This window comes from Schistocerca americana, chromosome X (assembly GCF_021461395.2).
Source record: "Schistocerca americana isolate TAMUIC-IGC-003095 chromosome X, iqSchAmer2.1, whole genome shotgun sequence".
Lineage (NCBI taxonomy): Eukaryota > Metazoa > Arthropoda > Insecta > Orthoptera > Acrididae > Schistocerca > Schistocerca americana.
The window spans coordinates 804,630,071-804,656,221 of NC_060130.1; the positions used below are offsets into that span (position 1 = coordinate 804,630,071).

General features: G+C 41.8%; 1 protein-coding gene across 4 annotated transcripts in view; it reads left to right on the top strand.

The window, feature by feature from the left end:
* Positions 1–26,151, top strand: part of LOC124556685 (protein FAM102A) — a 460,608-nt gene that overhangs the window by 375,493 nt on the left and 58,964 nt on the right. For all 4 annotated transcript variants that reach the window (XR_006968659.1, XM_047130653.1, XM_047130654.1 and 1 more), the window contains exon 5: positions 20,919–21,135. Coding sequence is in view for 3 of the 4 variants with exons in the window: in XM_047130653.1 (XP_046986609.1) it covers positions 20,919–21,135 (217 nt within the window). In the remaining variant the exon portion in view is untranslated. The remainder of the gene's footprint in view (positions 1–20,918; positions 21,136–26,151) is intronic.

Here is a 26,151-nt window from a genome sequence, read left to right on the forward strand (position 1 = left end):
AATTTTGGAACACGTATTATGTTCGAGTATAATATTTTTTGGAGACTAGAAATGTACTCTGTAGGAATCAGGATGGGTTTCGAAAAAGACGGTCGTGTGAAACCCAGCTCGCGCTATTCGTCCACGAGACTCAGAGGGCCATAGACACGGCTTCACAGGTAGATGCCGTGTTTCTTGACTTCCGCAAGGCGTTCGATACAGTTCCCCACAGTCGTTTAATGAACAAAGTAAGAGCATATGGACTATCAGACCAATTGTGTGATTGGATTGAAGAGTTCCTAGATAACAAAGCGCAGGGGAGTGTCATAGGACCGTTGCTATTCACAATATACATAAATGACCTTGTGGATGACATCGGAAGTTCACTGAGGCTTTTTGCAGATGATAAAGGTGGCAGGGGTAAGATACAGGGAGCGAAAGGCTATTTACAATTTGTACAGAAACCAGATGGCAGTTATAAGAGCCGAGGGACGTGAAAGGGAAGCAGTAGTTGGGAAGGGAGTAAGACAGGGTTGTAGCCTCTCCCCGATGTTATTCAATCTGTATATTGAGCAAGCAGTAAAGGAAACAAAAGAAAAATTCGGAGTAGGTATTAAAAACCATGGAGAAGAAATAAAAACTTTGAGGTTCGCCGATGACATTGTAATTCTGTCAGAGACAGCAAAGGACTTGGAAGAGCAGTTGAATGGAATGGACAGTGTCTTGAAAGGAGGATATAAGATGAACATCAACAAAAGCAAAACGAGGATAATGGAATGTAGTCGAATTAAGTCGGGTGATGCTGAGGGAATTAGTTTAGGAAATGAGACACTTAAAGCAGTAAAGGAGTTTTGTTATTTGGGGAGCAAAATAACTGATGGTCGAAGTAGAGAGGATATAAAATGTAGACTGGCAATGGCAAGGAAAGCTCTTCTGAAGAAGAGAAATTTGTTAACATCGAGTATAGATTTAAGTGTCAGGAAGTCGTTTCTGAAAGTATTTGTATGGAGTGTAGCCATGTATGGAAGTGAAACATCGACGATAATTAGTTTGGACAAGAAGAGAATAGAAGCTTTCGAAATGTGGTGCTACAGAAGAATGCTGAAGATTAGATGGGTAGATCACATAACTAATGAGGAAGTATTGAATAGGATTGGGGAGAAGAGAAGTTTGTGGCACAACTTGACCAGGAGAAGGCATCGGTTGGTAGGACATGTTCTGAGGCATCAAGGGATCACCAATTTAGTATTGGAGGGCAGCGTGGAGGGTAAAAATCGTAGAGGGAGACCAAGAGAGGAATACACTAAGCAGATTCAGAAGGATGTAGGTTGCAGTAGGTACTGGAAGATGATGAAGCTTGCACAGGATAGAGTAGCATGGAGAGCTGCATCAAACCAGTCTCAGGACTGAAGACAACAACAACAACAACAGCTGTGGTGTATCGAGAGGTTGTAACAATCGAAAAGTGTACTGAAATGCAGGAGGATCTGCAGCGAATTGACGCATGGTGCAGGGAATGGCAATTCAGTCTCAATGTAGACAAGTGTAATGTGCTGCGGATACATGGAAAGATAGATCCCTTATCATTTAGCTACAAAATAGCAGGTCAGCAACTGGAAGCAGTTAATTCCATAAATTATCTGGGAGTACGCATTAGGAGTGATTTAAAATGGAATGATCATATAAAGTTGATCGTCAGTAAAGCAGATGCCAGACTGAGATTCATTGGAAGAATCCTAAGGAAATGCAATCCGAAAACAAAGGAAGTAGGTTACAGTACGCTTGTTCGCCCACTGCTTGAATACTGCTCAGCAGTGTGGGATCCGTACCAGATAGGATTGATAGAAGAGAGAGAGAAGATCCAACGGAGAGCAGCGCGCTTCGTTACAGGATCATTTAGTAATGGCGAAAGCGTTACGGAGATGATAAACTCCAGTGGAAGACTCTGCAGGAGAGACGCTCAGTAGCTCGGTACTGGTTTCTGTTAAAGTTTCGAGAACATACCTTCACCGAAGAGTCAAGCAGTATATTGCTCCCTCCTACGTATATCTCGCGAAGAGACCATGAGGATAAAATCAGAGAGATTAGAGCCCACACAGAAGCATACCGACAATCCTTCTTTCCACGAACAATACGAGACTGGAATAGAAGGGAGAACCGATAGAGGTACTCAGGGTACCCTCCGCCACACACCGTCAGGTGGCTTGCGGAGTATGGATGTAGATGTAGAATGTGTAGTGCTTATGGCGTACAGATCGCAGTGCGTCACAGTTTCGTTTACGAGAGGGCCGTAGCAAATTGTCCTTCAAATTTGTCCTCTGCTTTAACTGACCATGACCTGAATGTGGAGCGATTTTTAAGGTTCTGTGAAATTTCTGACTTGTTCCCTAAAATTATAGAGAGAAGTTTTTAATGTGTTACCTTGGTGGGTGGATTATCCAAGTCTTTTTTTGTAAGTGAGCAGGCAGCCACATATCCCTGTGAAATTATTTTAGCTTTCCTCTTCTATCACTTGCGTTTCAATTCACAGTTTTAGGACATATGACTGTCCATGTTATGTAGCGAATATGAGATAATGTGATTATGCGGGTGACCGTGGTGAGATTGTGTGAGAATAAGTGCAATTGTGTCAGATTGCCTCTTTCATCTTTTTATAACATTTTATACGTTTTAACCACTTTTTTCCTACTCATTTTCGTAAGGGCCCTGATAACCTCGCCGTTGGGCTTCACTAAACCACAGACCCAGCAGCAGCACTCCAAACACACCTCGTAGGCCTTAGATCTGTAGGTCGAGCTGCTCACTTCGTTTGCCAAGTTGGTGGTTTCAGACGATATTCGTCCACGAGAAGAGCTCCGTCTGCTGATATTTTACCGCCTCCCCTCTCGTAATTTTACTTGCTGACTACGGGTAAAAACGATGTAGTGTTAAATGTTGGAATCCGCTGTTAACGTATGCAACACACAGCTTTACGGCAAAAAGTGCAGTTGTGCGTAACGTCGCGGTGTGTTTCTGAATCCTGTATTCCAAGTAGCCTGTGTTTCGTCGTGTATTATGTTTGTGTACTATCTGTTGAAAAGGAAGAAGATGCATAATGTTAATTTTAGTCTAGATTAGCGTAGACAGCAGAACAACGTTCCTCGCGTAAATGAAACCAGTATTCGATCCACTGCAGCTATGCTGTATACCACTGCTCCCATCATCTGCTTTGTATAATGGTAACTGCAGACCTATTAAAAATGTAAATTATTATGCTTAAACCTACCAGGGAACTGAAAGACGTAGTAGCTAAGCGTAACATGCATGAACAAGGGACGTGAATCCGCAGAGGGTGGCATGTCTCCTGCCCGCTTATATCTGGGGCTGTAAAGCACAGCTAAGTTAGGTCACTGGACCCGTTTTCGGAAATACCGTTGTTGCATCAGGCATTTAGTAGTATCTGTGGTTCGTGCTAAAAACACTGGTACTTTCAAACAATATGAATAAAATTGTGGTTTGAGACAGAAACAACTGGGGCTCTAAGGGTTAAATAGATCAGTGCAAATGTCGTGATGGTCGCTGTGAAAGGGACACGGCCGATTCCGCGTTCCTAATCGTTGACAGATCCGAGTTTGGCATACATCCATGTTGCTTTCGTCGTGGGCCATTAAACGATAATGTTCCCGCTATTTATTTTATTCACTTATTTTTGAGATACGCAGTGACTAAATGCATATTTGCAATGGTTATCTGCATCCCCCCCCCCCCTCTTCTTTTTCTTTTCTTTTAGATACCACTCCTATGGAGCAGCGGGAAATAGCACACTGATGTCCATAGTTGTTCCAATAACAGAAAGTGTTTAGTGTTTACCCGTCATACCGTGCCATTTGTTTACGTTTCCATGGTAACGTCTGCAAGCTTACGCTGCAAACACGGCCTGGGCGTGCGGCGCTCCCACTCCACACGAGAGAGTCGTGGGCACACAACCGTAACCATGTCATAAAAATCAATGGTCGCTCGTATCTAAATACACAGACAGCACAATCATTACGCCGTTGCATTTAGCGTACCATTTCCCACTTCCCTTTCTGTCCATGACGAACTTTTTTGTAGACGTGATAGTCGTTGTACTATATTATCAGTTATGTCGAACTAAGAAGTTGTTCCTTCGTTGTCTAGATACTAAGAGCTGGAGATTTTCTCAAGTAAAATAAAAATAAAAATAAACTATAAATCGTAAGTTACATATTGAATGTTATCAAAAAGCATGACACGGCACTGACAAAAATATCAAGATACAGTTTCAGACAAAGAAGTTACGCTAGAATTATGAACATGAATGGAATGTAGAAAATTTGTGCGCTAACTTGATAAGATGTAAATAATGCCAACAGAGTGCGTTTTTACTCTGACCATCAATGCTTCAGCTACAGAGCTTTGCGATACCCTTAATGAAAGCAGTGTGTGAACTCTGCGGGAAGTGAGTGCAGCCCTTCTTATAATGTTTCTCCCAGCTCGAAGAGGGCATGAAAAAGGCGACTGCAAGCAACTACGCTTCCCATAAGATTGCATATCAAACACTCGCTACAACTTTAGACTGGGAGATAGTGAGCCTCTATATGTAGGGATTTGTTTGATGTTAATTATATTTGTTCACAGGACGAGCCCTATATGATCCAGCGCTGTTGTAGTATTCTATAAGCGTTAAGCATGTCATTCCCGTATACCTGCACGGTTATAGTGGAAGGACATGGAGGTATGGGCGTCCAAGAAATTTTTCGGGAGGGGGGAGGGAGGTGGTAAGACTTGAAAGCTGCCATTTATTATTATATCCCAGAGAAATGGTAGTTATCTACTCAGTATTTGTTTTATATAGATTACATTGCTACATGAAAAGTAAGCATGGCTTCGTGCTTACCTTCAAAGTAAACCTTTTTGTGTTATTAAAACGATCATGCATGTGAAACATTTTTTGAAGCTGATGATCTAACATTATATCCTTTCACGATTAAATCTGACTCATGTTTAACAAAAGGATCAATAAGTTAGGAAATAAAGTATAAAACATTTACAAAAGATATTTTTATTCATGTATGAAAAATGTTAAAGTGACATTGAATGTGAATATTACGAAGTAGGAAAAAATCGTTATGAGAATACTGTTGGTTATAAACAGAAATAACCAGGCATTAATAGCCTTTGACTGATCTTCCTCGAAAGTGAAACTGCAGAGAAATCTCAAAAATGCTTCTACACTGATATCTGAAACACTGCTTACAAAAAAAAAAAAAAAAAAAAAAATAAATAAATAAAAAAAAATAAAAAAAATCCATTCACTTTCACAAAAACGCAATTTCGATCATATCAAGTTCAAGTTCACAAATTCCAGTTCGAAATAATATAGTAGTTTTCCTAACAAGAAATGCTGAAGGAAAGAATAACATTGAAAAACTACATGTGATAGGAAACTACACAAAATGTAATATTACATCTGATCTTGTTTGAAAACGAATCACAATCGCAGAAGTTGTTGCCCAAATTTGTCAATGATTAAGTTCGTAAAATCAAGGTTTTTTCAGTCACTTTCCTTATGTGAACGCTTGGCATGTATAGCTCACATAACCTGTTTTTACTCATTGTAGAACATAACCAGTTTCACTCTTCCTAGAGTACTGAAGAATCTGTCAGCTGTGCATGTAGTAACGGGTAAGGCAAGAGCAGTTAATACAGCCTTTTCGATAAAAGGAAAATCTCTGTATGTCTATCAATAATATCAGTGATTGGTAGTTTTATAGGTATCACTCAAGTGACAAGAGAAATGGGATAGCGATATGCACATATACAGATGGCGGTAGTATCAGGTACACAATTTACAGGCGGACAGTGCATTGGCGGAGATGTCGTTTGAACTCAGGTGATTCATGTGAAAAGGTTTCCGGCGTGATTTTGACAGCACGACCTTGAACACGGAATGGTAATTGGAGCTAGACGTATGGGACATTTCACTTCGGATATCGTAAGGGAATTCAGTATTCAGAAATCCACAGCCAAGAATGTGCCGATAATGCCAAATTTCAGGTACTACCTCTTACTAAGGACAACGCAGTGGCCTTCTACCTTCACTTACCGACACATAGCAGCGACGTTTCCGTAGAGCTGTCAGTGCTAACAGATAAACAACACTGCATGAAATAGCCGGCCGTAGTGGGCGAGCGGTTCTAGGCGCTACAGTCTGGAACCGCGCGACCACTACGGTCGCAGGTTCGAATCCTGCCTCGGCCATGGATGTGTGTGATGTCCTTAGGTTAGTTAGGTTTAAGTAGTTCAGAGTTCTAGGGGACTGATGACCTCAGATGTTAAGTCCCATAGTGCTCAGAGCCATTTGAACCATTTTGAACTGCATGAAATAACTGCAGAAATCAATGTGAGACGTACGACGAACATATCCATTAGGACAGTGCGGTGAAATTTGGTATGGCAGCAGACTACCGATGCGAGTGCCTTTGCTAACAGGACGACATCGCTTGCAGCGCATCTCCTTGGTCGTGACCATATCGGTTGGACCATAGACAACTGAAAAACCGTGGCCTGGTCAGACGAGTCTCGATTTAAGTTGCTAAGAGCTGACTGTAGGGTTCCGAGTGTGGCGCAGAGCCTGCGAAGCCGTGGACCCAAGTTGTCAACAAGACACCGTGCAAGCTGGTTGTGATTCCATAATGGTGTGGGCTGTATTCACAGGGAGTGGACTCGGTCCTTTGGTCCAACTGAGCCGATCATTGACAGGAAATGGCAATGCTCGGCTACTTGGAAACCATTTGCAGCCATTTATGGACTTCATGTTCCCAAACAACCGTGGAATTTTTATGGATGACAGTGCACCATGGTCACCAGGCCACAATTGTCTACTATTGGTTTGAAGAACATTTTGTATAATTCGAGTGAATGACTTGACAGCCAGGAATCCCATCGGACATTTATGGAATATAATCGAGAGGTCAGTTCGTACACAAAGTCCTGCACCTGCAACACTTTCACAATTGTGGACGGCCATAGAGGCTGCATGGCTCAGTATTTCAGCGGGGGACTTCCAGCGACTTGTTGGGTCCATCCCACGTCGAGCTGCGGCACTACGCTTGGGGAAAAGGTGTCCGACACGATGTCAGGAGGTATGCAATAAGTTATGTGACTTCAGTTTATGCTGTCATTGACCAAAAATCATACCACAGTGATGCTTCGTGTAAGATGTTACCAATATTGCAATATTTTTGAGCCGCTTTGGCTAAGGAAACAGTTTTGCCGAGGTGTAAATTATCAAGTGCATACACTACTGGTCATTAAAATTGCTACACCAAGAAGAAATGCAGATGATAAACGGGTATTCATTGGGTAAATATATTAAACTAGAACTGACATGTGATTACATTTTCACACAATTTGGGTGCATAGATCATGACAAATCAGTACCCAGAACAGCCACCTCTGGCCGTAATAACGGCCTTGACATGCCTCAGCATTGAATTAAACAGTGCTTGGATGGCGTGTACAGGTACAGCTGCCCATGCAGCTTCAACACGATACCACAGTTCATCAAGAGTAGTAGTGACTGGCGTATTGTGACGAGCCAGTTGCTCGGCCACCATTGACCAGACGTTTTCAGTTGGTGAGAGATATGGAGAATGTGCTGGCCAGGGCAGCAGTCGAACATTTTCTGTATCCAGAAAGGCCCATACAGGACCTGCAACAAGCGGTCGTGCATTATCCTGCTGAAATATAGGGTAGAGCCACGGGTCGTAACACATCTGAAATGTAACATCCACTGTTCAAAGTGCCATCAATGCGAACAAGAGGTGGCCGAAACGTGTAACCAATGGCACCCCATACCATCACGCCGGGTGATACGCCAGTATGGCGATGACGAATACACACTTCCAATGTGCGTTCACCACGATGTCGCCAAACACAGTTGCGACAATAACGATGCTGTAAACAGAACCTGGATTCGTCCGAAAAAATGTTTTGCCATTCGTGCACCCAGGTTCGTCGTTGAGTACACCATCACAGGCGCTCCTGTCTGTGATGGAGCGTCAAGGATAACCGCAGCCATGGTCTCCGAGCTGATAGTCCATGCTGCTGCAAACGTCGTCGAACTGTTCGTGCAGATGGTTGTTGTCTTCCAAACGTCCCCATCTGTCGACTCGGAGATCGAGACGTGGCTGCACGATCCGTTACAGCCATGCGGATAAGACGCCTGTCATCTCGACTGCTAGTGGTAGGAGGCCGTTGGGATCCAGCACGACGTTCCGTATTACCCTCCTGAACCCACCGATTCCATATTCTGCTAACAGTCATTGGATCTCTACCAACGCGAGCAGCAATGTTGCGATACGATAAACCGCAATCGCGATAGGCTACAATCCGACCTTTATCAAAGTTGGAAACGTGATGGTACGCATTTCACCTCCTTACACGAGGCATCACAACAACGTTCCACCAGGCAACGCCGGTCAACTGCTGTTTGTGTATGAGAAATCGGTTGGGAACTTTCCTCATGTCAGCACGTTGTAGGTGTCGCCACCGGCACCAACCTTGTGTGAATGTTCTGAAAAGCTAATCGTTTGCATATCACAGCATCTTCTTCCTGTCGGTTAAATTTCGCGTCTGTAGCACGTCATCTTCGTGGTGTAGCAATTTTAATGGCCATAAGTGTATGTCACAGCTTACTAAATTTCTTGTGTGTAATTTTGGTAAGAGTAATACTGGTAGCCATTCATTGCGAACCCAGATGTCAGATACGCGTAGAAAACCGCAGAGTGATCTTAATCAGTATTGTGATATGAGAAAACCCATAAAACGACTTACAATGTTGGTAGAAACCTATATAGCCTTCGTCACCCGAAGTCATATTGGTGATATCGGAAGATGTGTGTCGGAAATGAAGGTTTTTCGCAAAGAGAAAGGACTGCAGGAGAACTCTCGGGGGAGTGTAAAGCTGACTGCTCTGCTAGAGGTATACATCCTTCTCCCACAAAAGTTGCTGACTCCCGCCGGGCCATGCCAGCCCTGAGAAATATGAATTTTCGTTTTTCCCGACTTAAGCCTACTGAAGTTCACGGGATTAGCCTCATTTCGAGTCTGAATTTCCGGACCTGGCAATAACGTTCCCTTGTTGTTAAATTAACATAATATACTAAACTAACTCACCAGCCTGCCTTACGCGGACTACACTTCCTTCCAGCACCATGAAATGACGAAACGTGTTCTTGCATACCTTCTCGTGATGAAGCCGACAAAGCTGCTGGTAAAGCGAGCATTAAAGCCTAGCGCAGTGCACACGCTGCATCACTTGGCGTTCTGTGTAACCATACAATGCTTCAGGAAGCGATGTAGTTAGCTATTGTTGAAGGTGAGACGGGGAATTTCATTCCGCTACAGTCGGGGCGCCGCTCGTAGCCAACTTTGTAACAATACTTCCAAGAAGCCAATTAAGAAAGTCGGCACGGTACAGAAGAGCGGTTTTCTTCCGCCATCGTTTGATCCGCAGTACAGCAGCGTGTTCATTATTATGGAAGGGAGAACGGCTGACAAACGAATGTAGCCCGCACTCGACTGTCTGGTGTTACACTTCTAAAGATAAGATAGTAATTGCTATAGTACTTTCTCACTGCGATCAGCCAGATAATTTGACAATTGGTTAAACCACTTCTAGAAGTGTGCCAGATTTCTGTAATGAAAAAATGAATAAAAACTGTACTCCGGATTCCGTTGCGGAGGGGGTTGCAGCAAGTGCTCCCATTTTACTCTCTTGCGGACTCTTATGCGTGCAGGTCTACCAAAGCTATAGAACTCAACTTCAAACTATATCATCCTGAAGACAACAGGTACAGCGTCAATCAAAGTATGTATTTGATGAATTCTGGATGGATAACGCGGTTCAGCTTCGCACTAACATGCCTGCTGTTACTATATAAGCCACGCTGGTATTCACCTGCGAACAAGGCCGGTTCAAGGTCGCGCGGAGCACGTAGCGCGAATTCAGCAATGTGGACTTGTAGTTTCCTAATACTGTTACGTTACATCCACATAATATTGTAACATATATGGATGAGAATCTAGCCTTATACGGAGAGATAGCATTAGCATTCGTAATCCATGGAGAGGAAATACAAACTTTGAGGTTTGCCGATAGACATTGTGGTTCTGTCAGAGACAGCAAGGAACTTGGAAGAGCATTTGAACGGAATGGACAGTGTCTTGAAAGGAGGATATAAGATGAACATCAACAAAAACAAAACGACGCTTATGGAATGTAGTCGAATTAAATCGGGTGATGCTGAGGGAATTAGATTAGTAAATGAGACACTTACAGTAGTAGATGAGTTTTGCTATTTGGGGAGCAAAATAACTGATGATGGTCGTTGTAGAGAGGATATAAAATGCAGACTGGCAATGGCAAGGAAAGCGTTTCTGAAGAAGAGAAATTTGTTAACATCGGTATAGATGTGTCAGGAAGTCCTTTCTGAAAGTATTTGTATGGAGTGTAGCTATCTATGGAAGTAAAACGTGGACGATAAATAGTTTAGACAAGAAAAGAATAGAAGCTTTCGAAATGTGGTGCTACAGAAGAATGCTGAAGATTAGATGGGTAGATCACGTAACTAATGAGGAGGTACCGAATAGAACTGGGGAGAAGAGCAATTTGTGGCACAAATAGAAGAAGGGATCGGTTGGTAGGACACGGTCTGAGGCATCATTAGTATTTGAGGGAAGCGTCGAGGGAAAAAATCGCAGGGGGAGACCAAGGGATGAGTATCCTCAGCTGGTTCAGAAGGATGTAGGATGCAGTAGTTACTCAGAGATGATGAACCTTGCAGAGGATAGGGTAGCATGTAGAGCTGCATCAAACCAGTCTCTGGACTGAAGACCATAACAACAACAACAACAACAACAACAACAACAACAAGGCCAGAGTGGAATTCGAGGAAGGTGACCAGATGCAGTTCGTTACTTCGGATGGATACTGAGTTCGCCTGGGTGACGATTTAATGTATTCAAATGCAGTTTCAAGTCGACAGCATTTTACCTGTGTTATATTGCGACTGGAGACCCGGGGAAGAAATGTTATTTTTAAAATGTGGAAAGCTCTCAAGAAACATTGGCTACGAAAACCAGGGAAAAATTATTAAAGGGGTAGGGGAGAGAGAGAGAGAGAGAGAGAGAGAGAGAGAGAGAGAGAGAGAGTGAGAGAGAGTGACACGGACTGGCATGCAGAGATCATGAACTTGGCCAGTGGTGATGATGCTAACCAAAACCCTGGTCCTATATGGGGAATGGAAGGGGAAATGAAGTTCTTATATGGACTTAGAAAATGAAATTTTAGACGTTCTGTAAGAAGTCATGGATACTGGACGAGTCTTCAGTCTCAGACTGAGGAACAAGCCCAGAAACTGAGCCATAGGAAGCAGCTGATAACTGACTTTGCAGCCAACAACTGCACACCAGAAGCCAACAACACAGCTTGGCCAAGTGCAGTTACAGTGTTTGTTTAGTTATGGACCATTGACGCAGTGAGCTGAAGAAAGGACGCGCTCAGCTGCAGTAGCATCCCTCACACAAACTGAGCTTTGTGATGCACTAACCAAGTTTCGATCCAGTTCAAGTACGCTTGAGACTGTTGAGAATTATTCTTTGTATGTGTAATTAATTGTTTATGAAGTTATCCAGAATGAATGTTCTCTGCATTTACATTCCAGTTGAAATTTTCTGTATAACTCCTTCCAAACCCCCAATGCAGGTGTTGAAATGTTGATCTAGCAGTAAACCCAGGTCTTGTGCCCACAGCAAAAGGTGATGAGAGACTACAGAGAGATTATGGTAAATTTATGGCAGTCATAAAGTCAATATCTTTGGCGTTTACTACTACAAGTATGGTATGTGAAGATTTATTTATCTGTGGCTACTGTAAAAACTAAGTCAGTGAAACTACAGTTCACAGTTGATGTTCATTAACTACACTCCTGCAGCGAGGAAATACTTCTGTTTAGACAAGTAAATAGTTTGTCAGCGATAATTCAGGTTCTAGAAGGCCCTCTCCAGCATCCCATTTACTATTTCAATGACAATGTCTTGAAATATCTTAATAACAAGTTCTTCTATCAGGATTGTTGTGATTTGCACAGTTGAATTTGGAATAAATATCTAAAAACATTCTTTTGGAGGAACTTAAAAGTTTTGGCTTTCAAGGTCGAATGAGTTCTACATCTACATACATGTTCCGCAATCCACCATACGGTGCGTGGCGGAGGGTACCTCGTACCACAACTAGCATCTTCTCTCCCTGTTCCACTCCCAAACAGAACGAGGGAAAAATGACTGCCTATATGCCTCTGTACGAGCCCTAATCTCTCTTATCTTATCTTTGTGGTTTTTCCGCGAAATGTAAGTTGGCGGCAGTAAAATTGTACTGCAGTCAGCCTCAAATGCTGGTTCTCTAAATTTCCTCAGTAGCGATTCACGAAAAGAACACCTCCTTTCCTCTAGAGACTCCCATCCGAGTTCCTGAAGCATTTCCGTAACACTCTCGTGATGATCAAACCTACCAGTAACAAATCTAGCAGTCCGCCTCTGAATTGCTTCTATGTCCTCCCTCAATCCGACCTGACAGGGATCCCAAACGCTAGTGGTTTATGCTGTATCTAATTGATACGAAGAGGTGGAGTATGTTAGGTAGCTCATGAGGATTTCAGTGGGAGAAAATTGCAACCAGTGGTCCACAGAATTCAGTATTTGGACCATTCTTGTTGCTGCACAATTTCAATCGGTAAATTATTCGAAGCAGGGGAAACTAACAGCTAGCGTTGGGGGGAGGGGGTATACAGTAAGAAAAGAACAACGATGTTCAGGGAAAGACGTGTTTAAAACTATAAGTAAGTGTAAGTCCTAATTTTTAATGCTTTGGAACATAAACGGCCTCAGTGCAACATGTCCACAAGATAAATTCACGAAAATTGTGGAGCTAAAAATTATTCTTTCACAAGGAAAAAATATGAAAGTCATTTGCCTAAACGAACTCTGGCTTACGAAAGATTAGATCTCCGTTTTAAACAAATTAGAAAACATCTACAGCAGCTAACCTTTATTGTAGGAAAACAGAACCCGTGGTGGCTCCTGTATACAACTTGTTAGAATATAAAGAAAGATACGACTTCAATTTTCTTAATGAAGAAATTACATTTGAATGTTGCTGTGTAGAGCTAGAACAACATATTATTATTATCTCAGTATATAAGATCCCAGGTAGTGATATGACTAAATTATTTTTAGAGAAATTCCAGTGTCCTCTTCATAAACTCATAAAAGAAAAGAGGGAAAAATTGTAATTGCTGCTGATTTTAGCGTAGATATGTCAAGTGAAACAGACTTGTCAACTAAGTTTGTTGACTTAATTTAATAATATGACTTTAGACTACATTTCAGTGATTTAACAAGAGTAAATGAGCAAACTACAATGTGTATAGACAATATTTTAACAAATTATACACTACTGGCCATTAAAATTGCTACACCATGAAGATGACGTGCTACAGACGCGAAATTTAACCGACAGGAAGAAGATGCTGTGGCATGCCGGTGGCGACACCTACAACATGCTGACATGAGGAAAGTTTCCAACCTATTTCTCATATACAAACAGCAGTTGACCGGCATTGCCTGGTGACACGTTGTTGTGATGCCTCGTGTACGGGGGACAAATGCGTACCATCACGTTTCCGACTTTGATAAAGGTCCGATTGTAGCCTATCGCGATTGCGGTTTATCGTATCGCGACATTGCTGCTCACGTTGGTCGAGATCCAATGACTGCTAGCAGAACATGAAATCGGTGGGTTCAGGAGGGTAATACGGAACACCGTGCTGGATCACTAGCAGTCGAGATGACAGGCATCTCATCCTCATGGCTGTAACGGATCATGCAGCCACGTCTTGATCCCTGAGTCAACAGATGGGGACATTTGCAAGACGACAACCATCTGTACGAACAGTTCGACGACGTTTGCAGCAGCGTGGACTATCAGCTCGGAGGCCATGCCTGCGGTTATCCTTGACGCTGCATCATAGACAGGAGCGCCTGCGGTGGTGTACTCAATGACGAACCTGGGTGCATAGTGGCAAAACGTCATTTTTTTCGGACGAATCCAGGTTCTGTTTACAGCCTGATGATGGTCGCATGTGTGTTTGGCGACCTCGTGGTGGACGCACATTGGAACCGTGTATTCATCATCGCCATACTGGCGTATCACCCGGCGTGATGGTATGGGGTGCCATTGGTTACACGTCTCGGCCACCTCTTGTTCGCATTGACGGCACTTTGAACAGTGGACGTTACATTTCAGATGTGTTACGACCTGTGGCTCTACCCTCCATTCGAGCCCTGCTAAACCCTACGTTTCAGCAGGTTAATGCACGACCGCATGTTGCAGGTCCTCTACTGGCCTTTCTGGATACAGAAAATGTTCGACTGCTGCCCTGGCCAGCACATTCTCCAGATCTCTCACCAACTGGAAACGTCTGGTCAATGGTGGCCGAGCAACTGGCTCGTCACAATATGCCAGTCACTACTCTTGATGAACTGTGGTATCGTGTTGAAGCTGCATGGGCAGCTGTACCTGTACACGCCATCCAAGCTCTGTTTAATTCAATGCTGAGGCGTGTCAAGGCCGTTATTACGGCCAGAGGTGACTGTTCTGGGTACTGATTTGTCATGATCTATGCACCCAAATTGTGTGAAAATGTAATCACATGTCAGTTCTAGTTTAATATATTTACCCAATGAATACCCGTTTATCATCTGCATTTCTTCTTGGTGTAGCAATTTTAATGGCCAGTAACGTACATTTAATGACATTGCCAAATTTTCTTTAGATCCTGGTATCTCGGATCACTCTGCTTTACTTATTGAATTACTAAAAATAAATAAGGAAAATGGAAAGAGATGTTTCATGAAAAGACAGTTCAGTAAACTTATTCTGTTGTAGATAGAGACAGGTAAGTTGGTCATTACAACATGAAAGCTCATGTTTAAAAAAATTGATAAGTTTTTAAACAGCTTTTTACATATTTTCAATGAAACTTTCCCACCTGGAGTCTGTCGTAGAAAGACAAGTAATAAACTTAAGTTACTGGCATAATAATAGCTAGTAATAGAAAGAGACAACTACATGCTGAGCTGAAATCCAATAACAGTCCTAAGTTCTTTAAATCTTATTAAAAATATTTAGGAATGTTGTACAAGCAGCAAAGGAAGTGGTAAATGCCATACTTAGCAAAAACCACAGAAATAAATCCAAGGCAGTATGCACATTTGTCAGAGCTGAATTTGGAATCAATCCTAGCCACCAGGAAATTTCTAAAATAAAGATACAAGACATAATTTTAAATTCTGCTCAAATATCAGAAAATTTTAACCAGTATTTTATAACAGTAGCAAAATCTGATGTTGATGTATATGTAACTCCTATCAAGATAATGTAAATTTATTTGGGTCAACTCAGAGAAAGAATGGGACTCTTATTAAATTTGACAAAGTAACAGTAAAATATGCAAAAAATAGTATATTAAAACTAAAAAATAAAAATTCAATGGGATGGGACGAAATACCTGTTAAAGTCATCACAGTACCTTCAAATATAATAGCACATCCACTCTCTGAAATAATTAATAAATCACTACTTTCCAGACATTCTAAAATATCTGGAAGTGAAACAATTATTTAAAAAAGACTTTAAAGAAGATGCAGGAAATTACCGTCCAATCTCCCTTATTCCTGTGTTCTCTAATATATGGAATGATCCTTGCAATACAAATTCAAAATTTGTCACAAAGTGAATGTAACTGGAAAAAAAAAATCAGTTTGGCTTCCAGAAAGGTGAAAGTACAATTTATGCAATTAATGAATTCATAAATAAAGTTAGTTCTATCTTAGATAAACCACAAAAAGTTGCAGGGATCTTCTGTGACTCACCCAAAGCGTTTGACTGTGTGCACCACTCCCTATTATATAAAATGCAAAAGTACAGAATTACAGGCAGTGCTGCAGAGTTGTTTGTTATATTTGACAGGGACAGAAAAGGGTAGTCACATCAGACAGAGGAAAATACTCCTCAAAATGGAGAACTGTCTGAAAGGGATACCACAAGGATCATTTCTACGGTAAATAATTTTTCTTTTTTACGTAAGTGACTTACACGTAAATATAAATCATCATTCAGTTTTATTCACTGATGACACATCAGTACTGATAGAAAATAAAAATGCAGAAGAAATTCCCAAAAATGTCATAAAAACTCTAGAAAATCTGTGTGTGTGTGTGGTTCCATTTAAATGGCCTAAAACATTTCAAAAACACTGCGTATGCGGTTTAAGACAAAACAGTCTAAAATATATGATATTCAAATTATGCATGGAAGTGTGGAACTAAGCAAAGCAGAATGTGTTAAATTCTTAGGAATGCAGTTGGACAGAAATCTGCCGTGGTCCTCACATACAGAATATTTAAAAAGTAAACTGAACAGCCTGGCATTTGCTATGTCAGTGTTACCCAATGTCACTGCCATAGACATAAAAAAGGTAGTGTACTATAGCTACATTGAGGCAATAGTGAGATACAGCATTGTCTTTTGGGGAAAAGCTGGCAATTTGACAAAAATATTAACTTCACAGAAATAAAATTATGAGTAACATGTGTAGTGCAAAGCCAAGAGAATCTAGTTGACCACTACTAAGAGACATAACCATACTAAGTGTTCCCTCACCGTATTTGTATGATATAATTCTTTTCATAAATAATAATCCAGAATTGTTTGCTCCAAATAACTTCCAGAATAGTTATGATACTAGAAATAAACAAAGTTTCATATTTCCTACTCACGGACCCCACAATATATAGGAATGAAAATATACAATAAGTTAAAAAAAAAAAAAAAAAAAAAAAAAAGACAGATTTTCAAGGGACTGAAAGTGGTTCAGTAAAAAGAAAATTATATAGCACTCTGGTACAAAAATTCTATTAATCTGTTGATTAATTTTTTAATGACGATCTGACCATTTGAGCAGGATAGAAATCAGTAGTGCATATATTCAAATATTTCATTCTAGTAAATGTTGTATTCTGTGTATAGTCTATTATATTTATAAGCTCAATGAGTCTCCTGTAGTGTAAATCAGTGATTTACCATGTATTTTATGGGACAATAAAATTCTGATTCTGAGTCTGTTTTTATATTAGGTATGATACATAATTATCAATAGTAACAGAACATAAGGGAAGGGAAATGTGTAAAACTGAATGTTAAAAACTCCAGGACATGAGTGTTAATCAAAACTTGAAACTGAAATTCATATTTTAAAGATGTTCTCAGACACACAGTCTCTGTTATCATATACTGATTAGCAGCAATTGTCCTTTGCTCACACTGAAGTTGATTGTGGTACAGCTAATCCACTTCACTAATTGGTTAGATTCCCCTAAAGCACCTCAGAGTAACATATTTATCTTCATACGTAACAAAGATAGATGGAAATATTATCTTTGATACGTTGTCATAAATTATGTTAGTGCCAAACAGTATGTCTATGGTTTTCATCACCTTTCATATGCAAATCATATTTCCAGCTGATAGTACATAATTTGTGCTGATTGTTTTTTAATTTATGCATCACAAAAAAAAATTTTTTTAGTGCACTGTTCTGTTTGTAACAACAGCAGGTAAATGCATTGAAAAGTGCCTGAGGTATGAATCAAATGAACATCTTTCTTGTTATTGATGAGTTCTGTGTGTAAGCTCTCAGGACTGTAGAATCTGTGTGGCTGCCAATCACTGCACAGTTCTGGTGACCTCAGAAAACTGGATGTGTGTTGTAATTCATTGTTTTGATAATGACATGAACATTTCCTATTCAGGAGGACCAAGTCTCAGTTTCTAGTCCAGATATAGGTGTTCATTCTTTCCACGCCCTACACGAGATTGGAATAATAGAGAATTGTGAAGGTGGTTCAATGTACCCTCTGCCAGGCACTTAAATGTGATTTGCAGGGTATCCATGTAGATGCAGTGTTACTAAACCATGTTAACTGAATTCCTGGGTGGTTTTCTGTATGTGGATGCAACTGATTATTCCAAAACTCTTCTGTTCAGTTACAAATATATGCACACAGAAAATGTGATCAGTAGCCCGTGATTACAGAATTATATGACTCACAAAAAGATAGTGGCCACATGGCCATGAATGGATACACACAGCAGCAGACTGGGGCAAGATGACCATGAAAATGGAAGGAGGATCATCTATACATCAAAGACAGAAGCAGCTTCTATGCCTTAGTGGTATAAACTTTAGATAAAATATGACTTATTATGGCACTGACCTTGCACATTGTCACCATAAGGTTTGACATGATATCAAAAGTGTGTAGAATGAAACAATGGCTGTGTTGACAAATGATGATAGGATATACCCATGTAGATGATTTTTCCGAATCCTTTTTATTTTTCCTTTATAATCAAAGTATTTTCAGTTGTGCAGTTTGTTTTAATTACTGAATGGGGCAATAAAGTAACTAGCACAATAGTGTTGAATTTGAGAATGGTATTCAAATTACCATCTGGCTATTCTGATTTAGGTTTTATGTGATAAAAATGACATACCTAATTTGCTTCATCACCCTGCCTCTTTTGGAGATCTTTACAACCTCATCATTGACAGGATATCAAACCCAAATCTTCCTCTGCTTTTTTTAAACTGATGAGCATAATGATAATGAAAGATAACTTGTGAAAATAGTTTTTCCACTGTGGATTATGGCACCAAGATGTGCTCTTACAATGCAGTTCTTTAGTGCTTAGAATTATGTGTATCACTACTATAAAATAATCTAAAAATAAATGTAAAATTTTTAAGGCATCATATGACTAGAAAACAGTAACTTTATCACAATATTGGACATGAATTATTTGACAAAATTCAGGTGGTTAGGTGGTTTTTTTCCCATTTTTACATGTGTGAATTCTGTCATTGTATCTATGTTAAACGTGTGGTTTTATCAACCAAATAAGAACTTGGTAGACTAGGTTATTTGGTGTTTCTTTGTACTTATAACTGTATTTTTTGGGTCTACTAACTGATTCTCTTGGGAAATATTTGTGCTCATAACACTATTAGGAGTTTTTGTGTGAATAAATAATTCAAATTTAGAGAATATATACACTCCTGGAAATGGAAAAAAAGAACACATTGACACCGGTGTGTCAGACCCACCATACTTGCTCCGGACACTGCGAGAGGGCTGTACAAGCAATGATCACACGCACGGCACAGCGGACACACCAGGAACCGCGGTGTTGGCCGTCGAATGGCGCTAGCTGCGCAGCATTTGTGCACCGCCGCCGTCAGTGTCAGCCAGTTTGCCGTGGCATACGGAGCTCCATCGCAGTCTTTAACACTGGTAGCATGCCGCGACAGCGTGGACGTGAACCGTATGTGCAGTTGACGGACTTTGAGCGAGGGCGTATAGTGGGCATGCGGGAGGCCGGGTGGACGTACCGCCGAATTGCTCAACACGTGGGGCGTGAGGTCTCCACAGTACATCGATGTTGTCGCCAGTGGTCGGCGAAGGTGCACGTGCCCGTCGACCTGGGACCGGACCGCAGCGGCGCACGGATGCACGCCAAGACCGTAGGATCCTACGCAGTGCCGTAGGGGACCGCACCGCCACTTCCCAGCAAATTAGGGACACTGTTGCTCCTGGGGTATCGGCGAGGACCATTCGCAACCGTCTCCATGAAGCTGGGCTACGGTCCCGCACACCGTTAGGCCGTCTTTCGCTCACGCCCCAACATCATGCAGCCCGCCTCCAGTGGTGTCGCGACAGGCGTGAATGGAGGGACGAATGGAGACGTGTCGTCTTCAGCGATGAGAGTCGCTTCTGCCTTGGTGCCAATGATGGTCGTATGCGTGTTTGGCGCTGTGCAGGTGAGCGCCACAATCAGGACTGCATACGACCGAGGCACACAGGGCCAACACCCGGCATCATGGTGTGGGGAGCGATCTCCTACACTGGCCGTACACCACTGGTGATCATCGAGGGGACACTGAATAGTGCACGGTACATCCAAACCGTCATCGAACCCATCGTTCTACCATTCCTAGACCGGCAAGGGAACTTGCTGTTCCAACAGGACAATGCACGTCCGCATGTATCCCGTGCCACCCAACGTGCTCTAGAAGGTGTAAGTCAACTACCCTGGCCAGCTAGATCTCCGGATCTGTCCCCCCATTGAGCATGTTTGGGACTGGATGAAGCGTCGTCTCACGCGGTCTGCACGTACAGCACGAACGTTGGTCCAACTGAGGCGCCAGGTGGAAATGGCATGGCAAGCCGTTCCACAGGACTACATCCAGCATCTCTACGATCGTCTCCATGGGAGAATAGCAGCCTGCATTGCTGCGAAAGGTGGATATACACTGTACTAGTGCCGACATTGTGCATGCTCTGTTGCCTGTGTCTATGTGCCTGTGGTTCTGTCAGTGTGATCATGTGATGTATCTGACCCCAGGAATGTGTCAATAAAGTTTCCCCTTCCTGGGACAATGAATTCACGGTGTTCTTATTTCAATTTCCAGGAGTGTATTATGGCTCTTTTGAAATCTCGTTTCAGAAAACATATCCTGAGTTAAATTGTTTTGTAATAGTATGAGAGATGGAGGAGGGGAATCGGCAGTGGTAGTGTTGCCAGCTGCCACAAATGAATGACGGAATAATGCAGTCACTCATTTGCTCTCTCTGGTTCCATGTGGTGTATTGGTAACTTAATGTGTCACTTACTTACATTAAGCACATGTTGTAACTCCACATTTTAATAGGTTTTAACAGTGTGTGGAAAGATTGTGTTCATCTTTTCTTTGCAGAACTGATATCAGGAGCGGGGCAGGGTGCTACAGAACCTCAGGAACAACCAGAGGGTACAGTATCAGTAGCACCTGAAGTTGATGAAACTCATGAATTGGGTCATTCACGAAACTCTTCCAATACGAGCCAAATGAGTCGTGCCTCGGGATACAGCTCTCTAAATAGCCAGTCCCAACACAGTAGACAAAGCAGTTCTGGTGACTCGGGACACATACGGTATGTATTATGTTTAGTGAGTAGTACTGATTGTGCTCAGTCATATTTGAGTGAATCAGTAATATTTGAGTAACCAGTAGGAATATGTTTTACGTGTATTACATGCATATGAGTGCTGTGTGTATTTACTTCACACTTATAATTACAAATAGCCTTCATATTTTTCATATATGATCTGTACATGAGAAGAGATGGATGCTTTCCTTAAGAAAAGCATATGTAATTCAATAATAATGTACTAATCTTTATCTGATACTAGTAGCTAAGTTTTTGTATTAAATTTGGAATAAATATATGCACAAATGATGTGGAGCTGATATCACTTTTGATCTAGATGGCGATAGCTGCACATAAAAATAGAAACCTTGCATTTGAACATAATATTGCAACTTGAAAATACTGTCCCTATGAATTTTGCTAAGCTTTTGTTCATGCCTGATCTTGCATATCTTTCATTGTTATTTGATCCTTTTTAACAGTTAAAGTAACATTTTGCTACTAGTGGCCTACATTACTTCAAGAAAATGACGCTTACTGATAGTCCCATAAGGGAACTTCATAAGGAACAGTAAAGAATATTCGTGCTTATTTACAAACATGAAGCATTAATATACCAACATTGGCTTTAGCAGAGGTTGGAAGAAGTTACTTTGTTTGTGGGTTGGAGAAATAATAGGGAATGGGGTAAGGGGAGGGGAGAGATGGGATAGGAATTTAAGACCATAAGCAGATCATCATTTGTGTGTTAAATGGTGGCAGACAGAAGATACTGTAAAACACGTATTTTACAAGTATATATATTGACTAGTCAGACTAGGTTATTGGTGGCTGCATCAGTGTATTGCACTGATGTTCCAAGCTGTGTGTTGTTCTCAGTTGATAATTCTCAAGATTGTGCAGTTTGTGTATCGTGTAGACTCAAATATAGTGTAGCACCATCTGAAGATTCATTTAAAGCTCAACACTGCACTCATTACTGGGGCCATATAATAAATAGAGGGAGGGGGGGTGGGGGAAGAAAATTTATAGTTGAGGTTACTAATCTGTAGTAGTGTTGTGACATTGGGCTAGGTGATACTGGTTTTAATCATGCTACAGATCATAATTTTCATCACCAGTATTTGACTGTCAAGTAGAGGAATGGTTGTAGGCCACAGTTCATGATCACCATGCTGTGTACCGGTGTCTTCTACTAAACCTTTCCACAAAGTCTCATGTAGGGAATACATGCAACACTGTTGACTGTCTGTCCAATTGATTGGGAAGCTGAGCATACTTACTTTTTTTCTGTCACCACCACCACCCACCAGAGATGAGGGATCCACTTTTTATGTTGTATATGTCAAAACCCTACAGATGACAAAATAAACAATGGTACATTCATCCTCACTTTTGAGGCTGATTCACTTACAGAAAAGGTAAAAATCATTTGTTAGTGCTGCATTGTGCAGAAGCTGTACTTTCCACCCCCAACACGGTGCTTTAAATGCCAATGCTTTGGGCATGTATCTTCCTGGTGTACAAATGACCCAGTTTATGTAGACTGTGGCCAACCCCTTGGAAAAATATGAGCGATTATCTTTAGTCTCAATGGTATTGGCCTATTCCACTACTGTGGCCAGGTCATCTGCAGTACCTGGTGTATTTACTCCCTCATTGTTGACATCTGATAGTTACACAAATAAACTTGACCGTGAGGGCAGTAGGCTGTACCCTGTTACGGTTCCTGCAGCACCAGCTTCGGAAACCACTCCCTCCACCCGGCCACATGAGCAAGATCCTCCACTGGTATCTGTCGGTGACAGGGCTCTCTCTCAGGAACACTCTCTCCAGTAATCCACAACTCAAAGTTGTGACACAAGCCAGTGGCTGAAGAAGCCATGGACTGTGGGTCCTAGGGCTGTCCACTCTTCTCCCGTTTGTACAGTAGCTAAGCCCTCACGAGAATCTTGACTGCCACTATTTGCATTCAAGAGGACAATGGTTCAGACCTGCATCTGGCCATCCTGATTTAGGTTTTGTGTGATTTCCCTAAATTGCTTAAGGCTTTTCCTTGAAAGGCTGATTTCTTTCCTCATCCTCTTTTAATTCGAATTTGTGCTCTATCTCTAGTAACCTCATTGTAGACAGGATATTAAACACTAATCTTCCTTCCTTTTTGAAAAAAGTTGTGAAAATGAAGAAGAAGAAGAAGAAGAAGAAGAAGAAGAAGAAGAAGAAGAAATTTCAGGAGAGGGTAACTATGATGACTCTGGTGGCACCAGATTGTCCCATGCTGTCTGACTCCATACTGATGTTCGTTGATGATGATCCACTCCCACTGGTCACAGATAGCGATTCAGGGCAGGGATCTGTCTCCTTTCGCTCTTCACTCCTAACCAGGATAGCTTCAACATGAAGATCCAGTGGAACTGCATTTGATATTGCTTTCACCTACCAGAGCAACAATATCTAATTCCCTCTGGTTTCCTTATCTGTGTTGCTACCCAAGAAACGCGCTAGACTGGAGACCATACCCCAACTCTTTGAGGTTGCCATACATTGTTGAAATCATACTGGCCCGGAAAGTGCATCTGGAGAGTTCTGGCTTCAACAGATGTTGTCAGTGAACCCTCCTGTACAATGTTGGAAGCATTAGCAGTGCGAGGGCAAATGACCCAGCGGTCACCATTTGTAACATTTATTTACCCCTAGGCAGGGCACTTGTCTTGAGATGACCACCTTAATCCAATAACTCCCTCCCCACCACTTTTCTTACACGTAGGACGTTCAGAGTGCATCACCTCCTCTGGGGGACTGCCATTTCATGTGATAGGGGCCTTCTGATTGAGCAGCTTCTTTCTGATCTTGATCTGTCTATTCTCAGTGACAGTACTGCTGCTCACTTAAGTTCCATACATGGCACCTTTTTGACCTGACTATCTTTTCCCCCAATCTCGTGGCTTCGCCACAATAGTTGCTAAATAATGATCTTTGTGACAGTGACCACTTTTAGGTAATCCTTTCACTTCCCTGTCACTGCCTGTTGGATCAGTTACCATGTTGGGCTCTTAAATGGGCCAACTGGCAATTGTATTCCGTTACTGTCGTCTTTACCACATTTCTGTTAGAAAGTACTAATGAGTATGCGGGAAACATCTCTGATGTGATCACCCGTGTCCCTGGGACTGCTGTTCCCTTTCTATAGGCCTCCTCCATTTTTGGCCAGTACCATGGTGGACCAAAGATATTGTGACAACTATTAAGAATTATCAAAGGATCCTGCAATACCTCAAGTGATCTCCTCCACAGGCAGTGCTGAGGCTCACTGTTTAAACACAGTAAGAAGGAATGTGGGAGTGCTATACATCTCCTCTTTGGAAAGGAGTCTCTCTTCATACCAGGTGTGGGCCAAGCTGCATAGTCTTCTGGGCTGTCAAATATCAACAAATGTTCCAGATCTCTTCCTTCATGGTGATGTTCATACCAATGTGTCATTTGTTACGGATCATCTTGACTCATTTTGTGACAGCATCAGCATTTTGTCCTTACCCGACTATATTTCAAATGAATACGAAACGAGCTGAAGATATTGCCCTATCCATCACCCCCTCCATCACACTGAATTACATAATGAACCTTTCACCAACTGGGATCTGCTTCAGGCTCTTGACTCATTGCACAGTATGGCCCCAGGCCATGATTTGATTCATAATCAGATGATCCAACATCTGAATGTGACTCACAGGCTCCATCTGCTCTCATAGTCTTCAACCATATGTGGATAGGAGGTGTATTACCTTGAAATGGAGAGATAGTGTCACCATCCCAATCTTATGGCAGACAAAAACACAATGTCCACCAAAAGCTACCAACTGACTAGCCTCAGCAACGTTATCTACAAACTGCTTGAAAGGATGGTAGGCCAGTGAATATACTGTGTTTTTAATTCACAGGATCTTTTGTCCCCACATCAGTGTATTTTGAACAGGATCATCCATAACTGACCATCTGGTTAGGTTGGAAACAGAAATCTAACAGGGTTTCTCTAAATGGCAACACCTCATTGCGACTCCTGATGTTTATTCATAAGTGTTTATTCCACTGGTTGTTTCAGTTTAGAGTTTGTAATTACTCAGCTCCTCACGGATTGAAGACAATGGTGTCCCGCAGGGTTCCATGCTGAGTGTTACACTCTGCCTCATTGCCATCAGAGGCTAGTGACCTTAGGACCACTGGTCACCCTCAGTCTGTATATTGACGACTTTCACATTTGGTATAGCTGCTAACTGTTTCCCTGGCAGAACTCTTATCTCCAAGGTATCATCTACGGAGTCTCATCTTGGACCTCCTTCCATTACTTCCAGTTCTCCCCCATTAAAATTGAGTCATTGTAGCATGGTACATGTTGATGCAGAAATCTGCTAGGGTACATAGCACTTGTTCATTGTTGTACAGCCCCAATTTTTGGAACTCCTTTTTAACGGTAAAAAAAAAAAAAAAAAAAAAAAAAAATGGCTGCCCATATTTGTCAACTAAAGACTAGCTGCATGTGAATCTTTAATGCTCTCTGCTTCCTTAGCACTCATCCTGATTGGTCTGTGGCTTTCAGGTTTATGGTTCAGCAGCAACTTCAGCTTTGAAATTATTAGACCTAGTCAATCATCTGGAGTAAGACTCACCACTGGCGCCATCCAAACAAATCCTATAGACATTCTCCTTGCCGAAGCAGGGATCTTCCCTCTTCAGTTTTGACAGTACCGACTCTCACTCACACGATCACCATCCAATAATTTCCTAATCATCCAATGTATCAAATTCTTGTGTACAAGGGTTACGACACCCTGGTAACCACCGTTGGATGGGATTGCCAGTTGGAAAGTACCCTGAGGCCTTCTGCTGGGACCTCCACCTAAGTCCCTTGAAATGAGCAATATATTTCAAGGATCTAAAGTTTGTTACATGCTTGACCTTCCAGCATCTGTTCCTCTCAGCTCTTCAGGAGTGTCAGGGTGCTGTCATACCTTAGTGATGGAT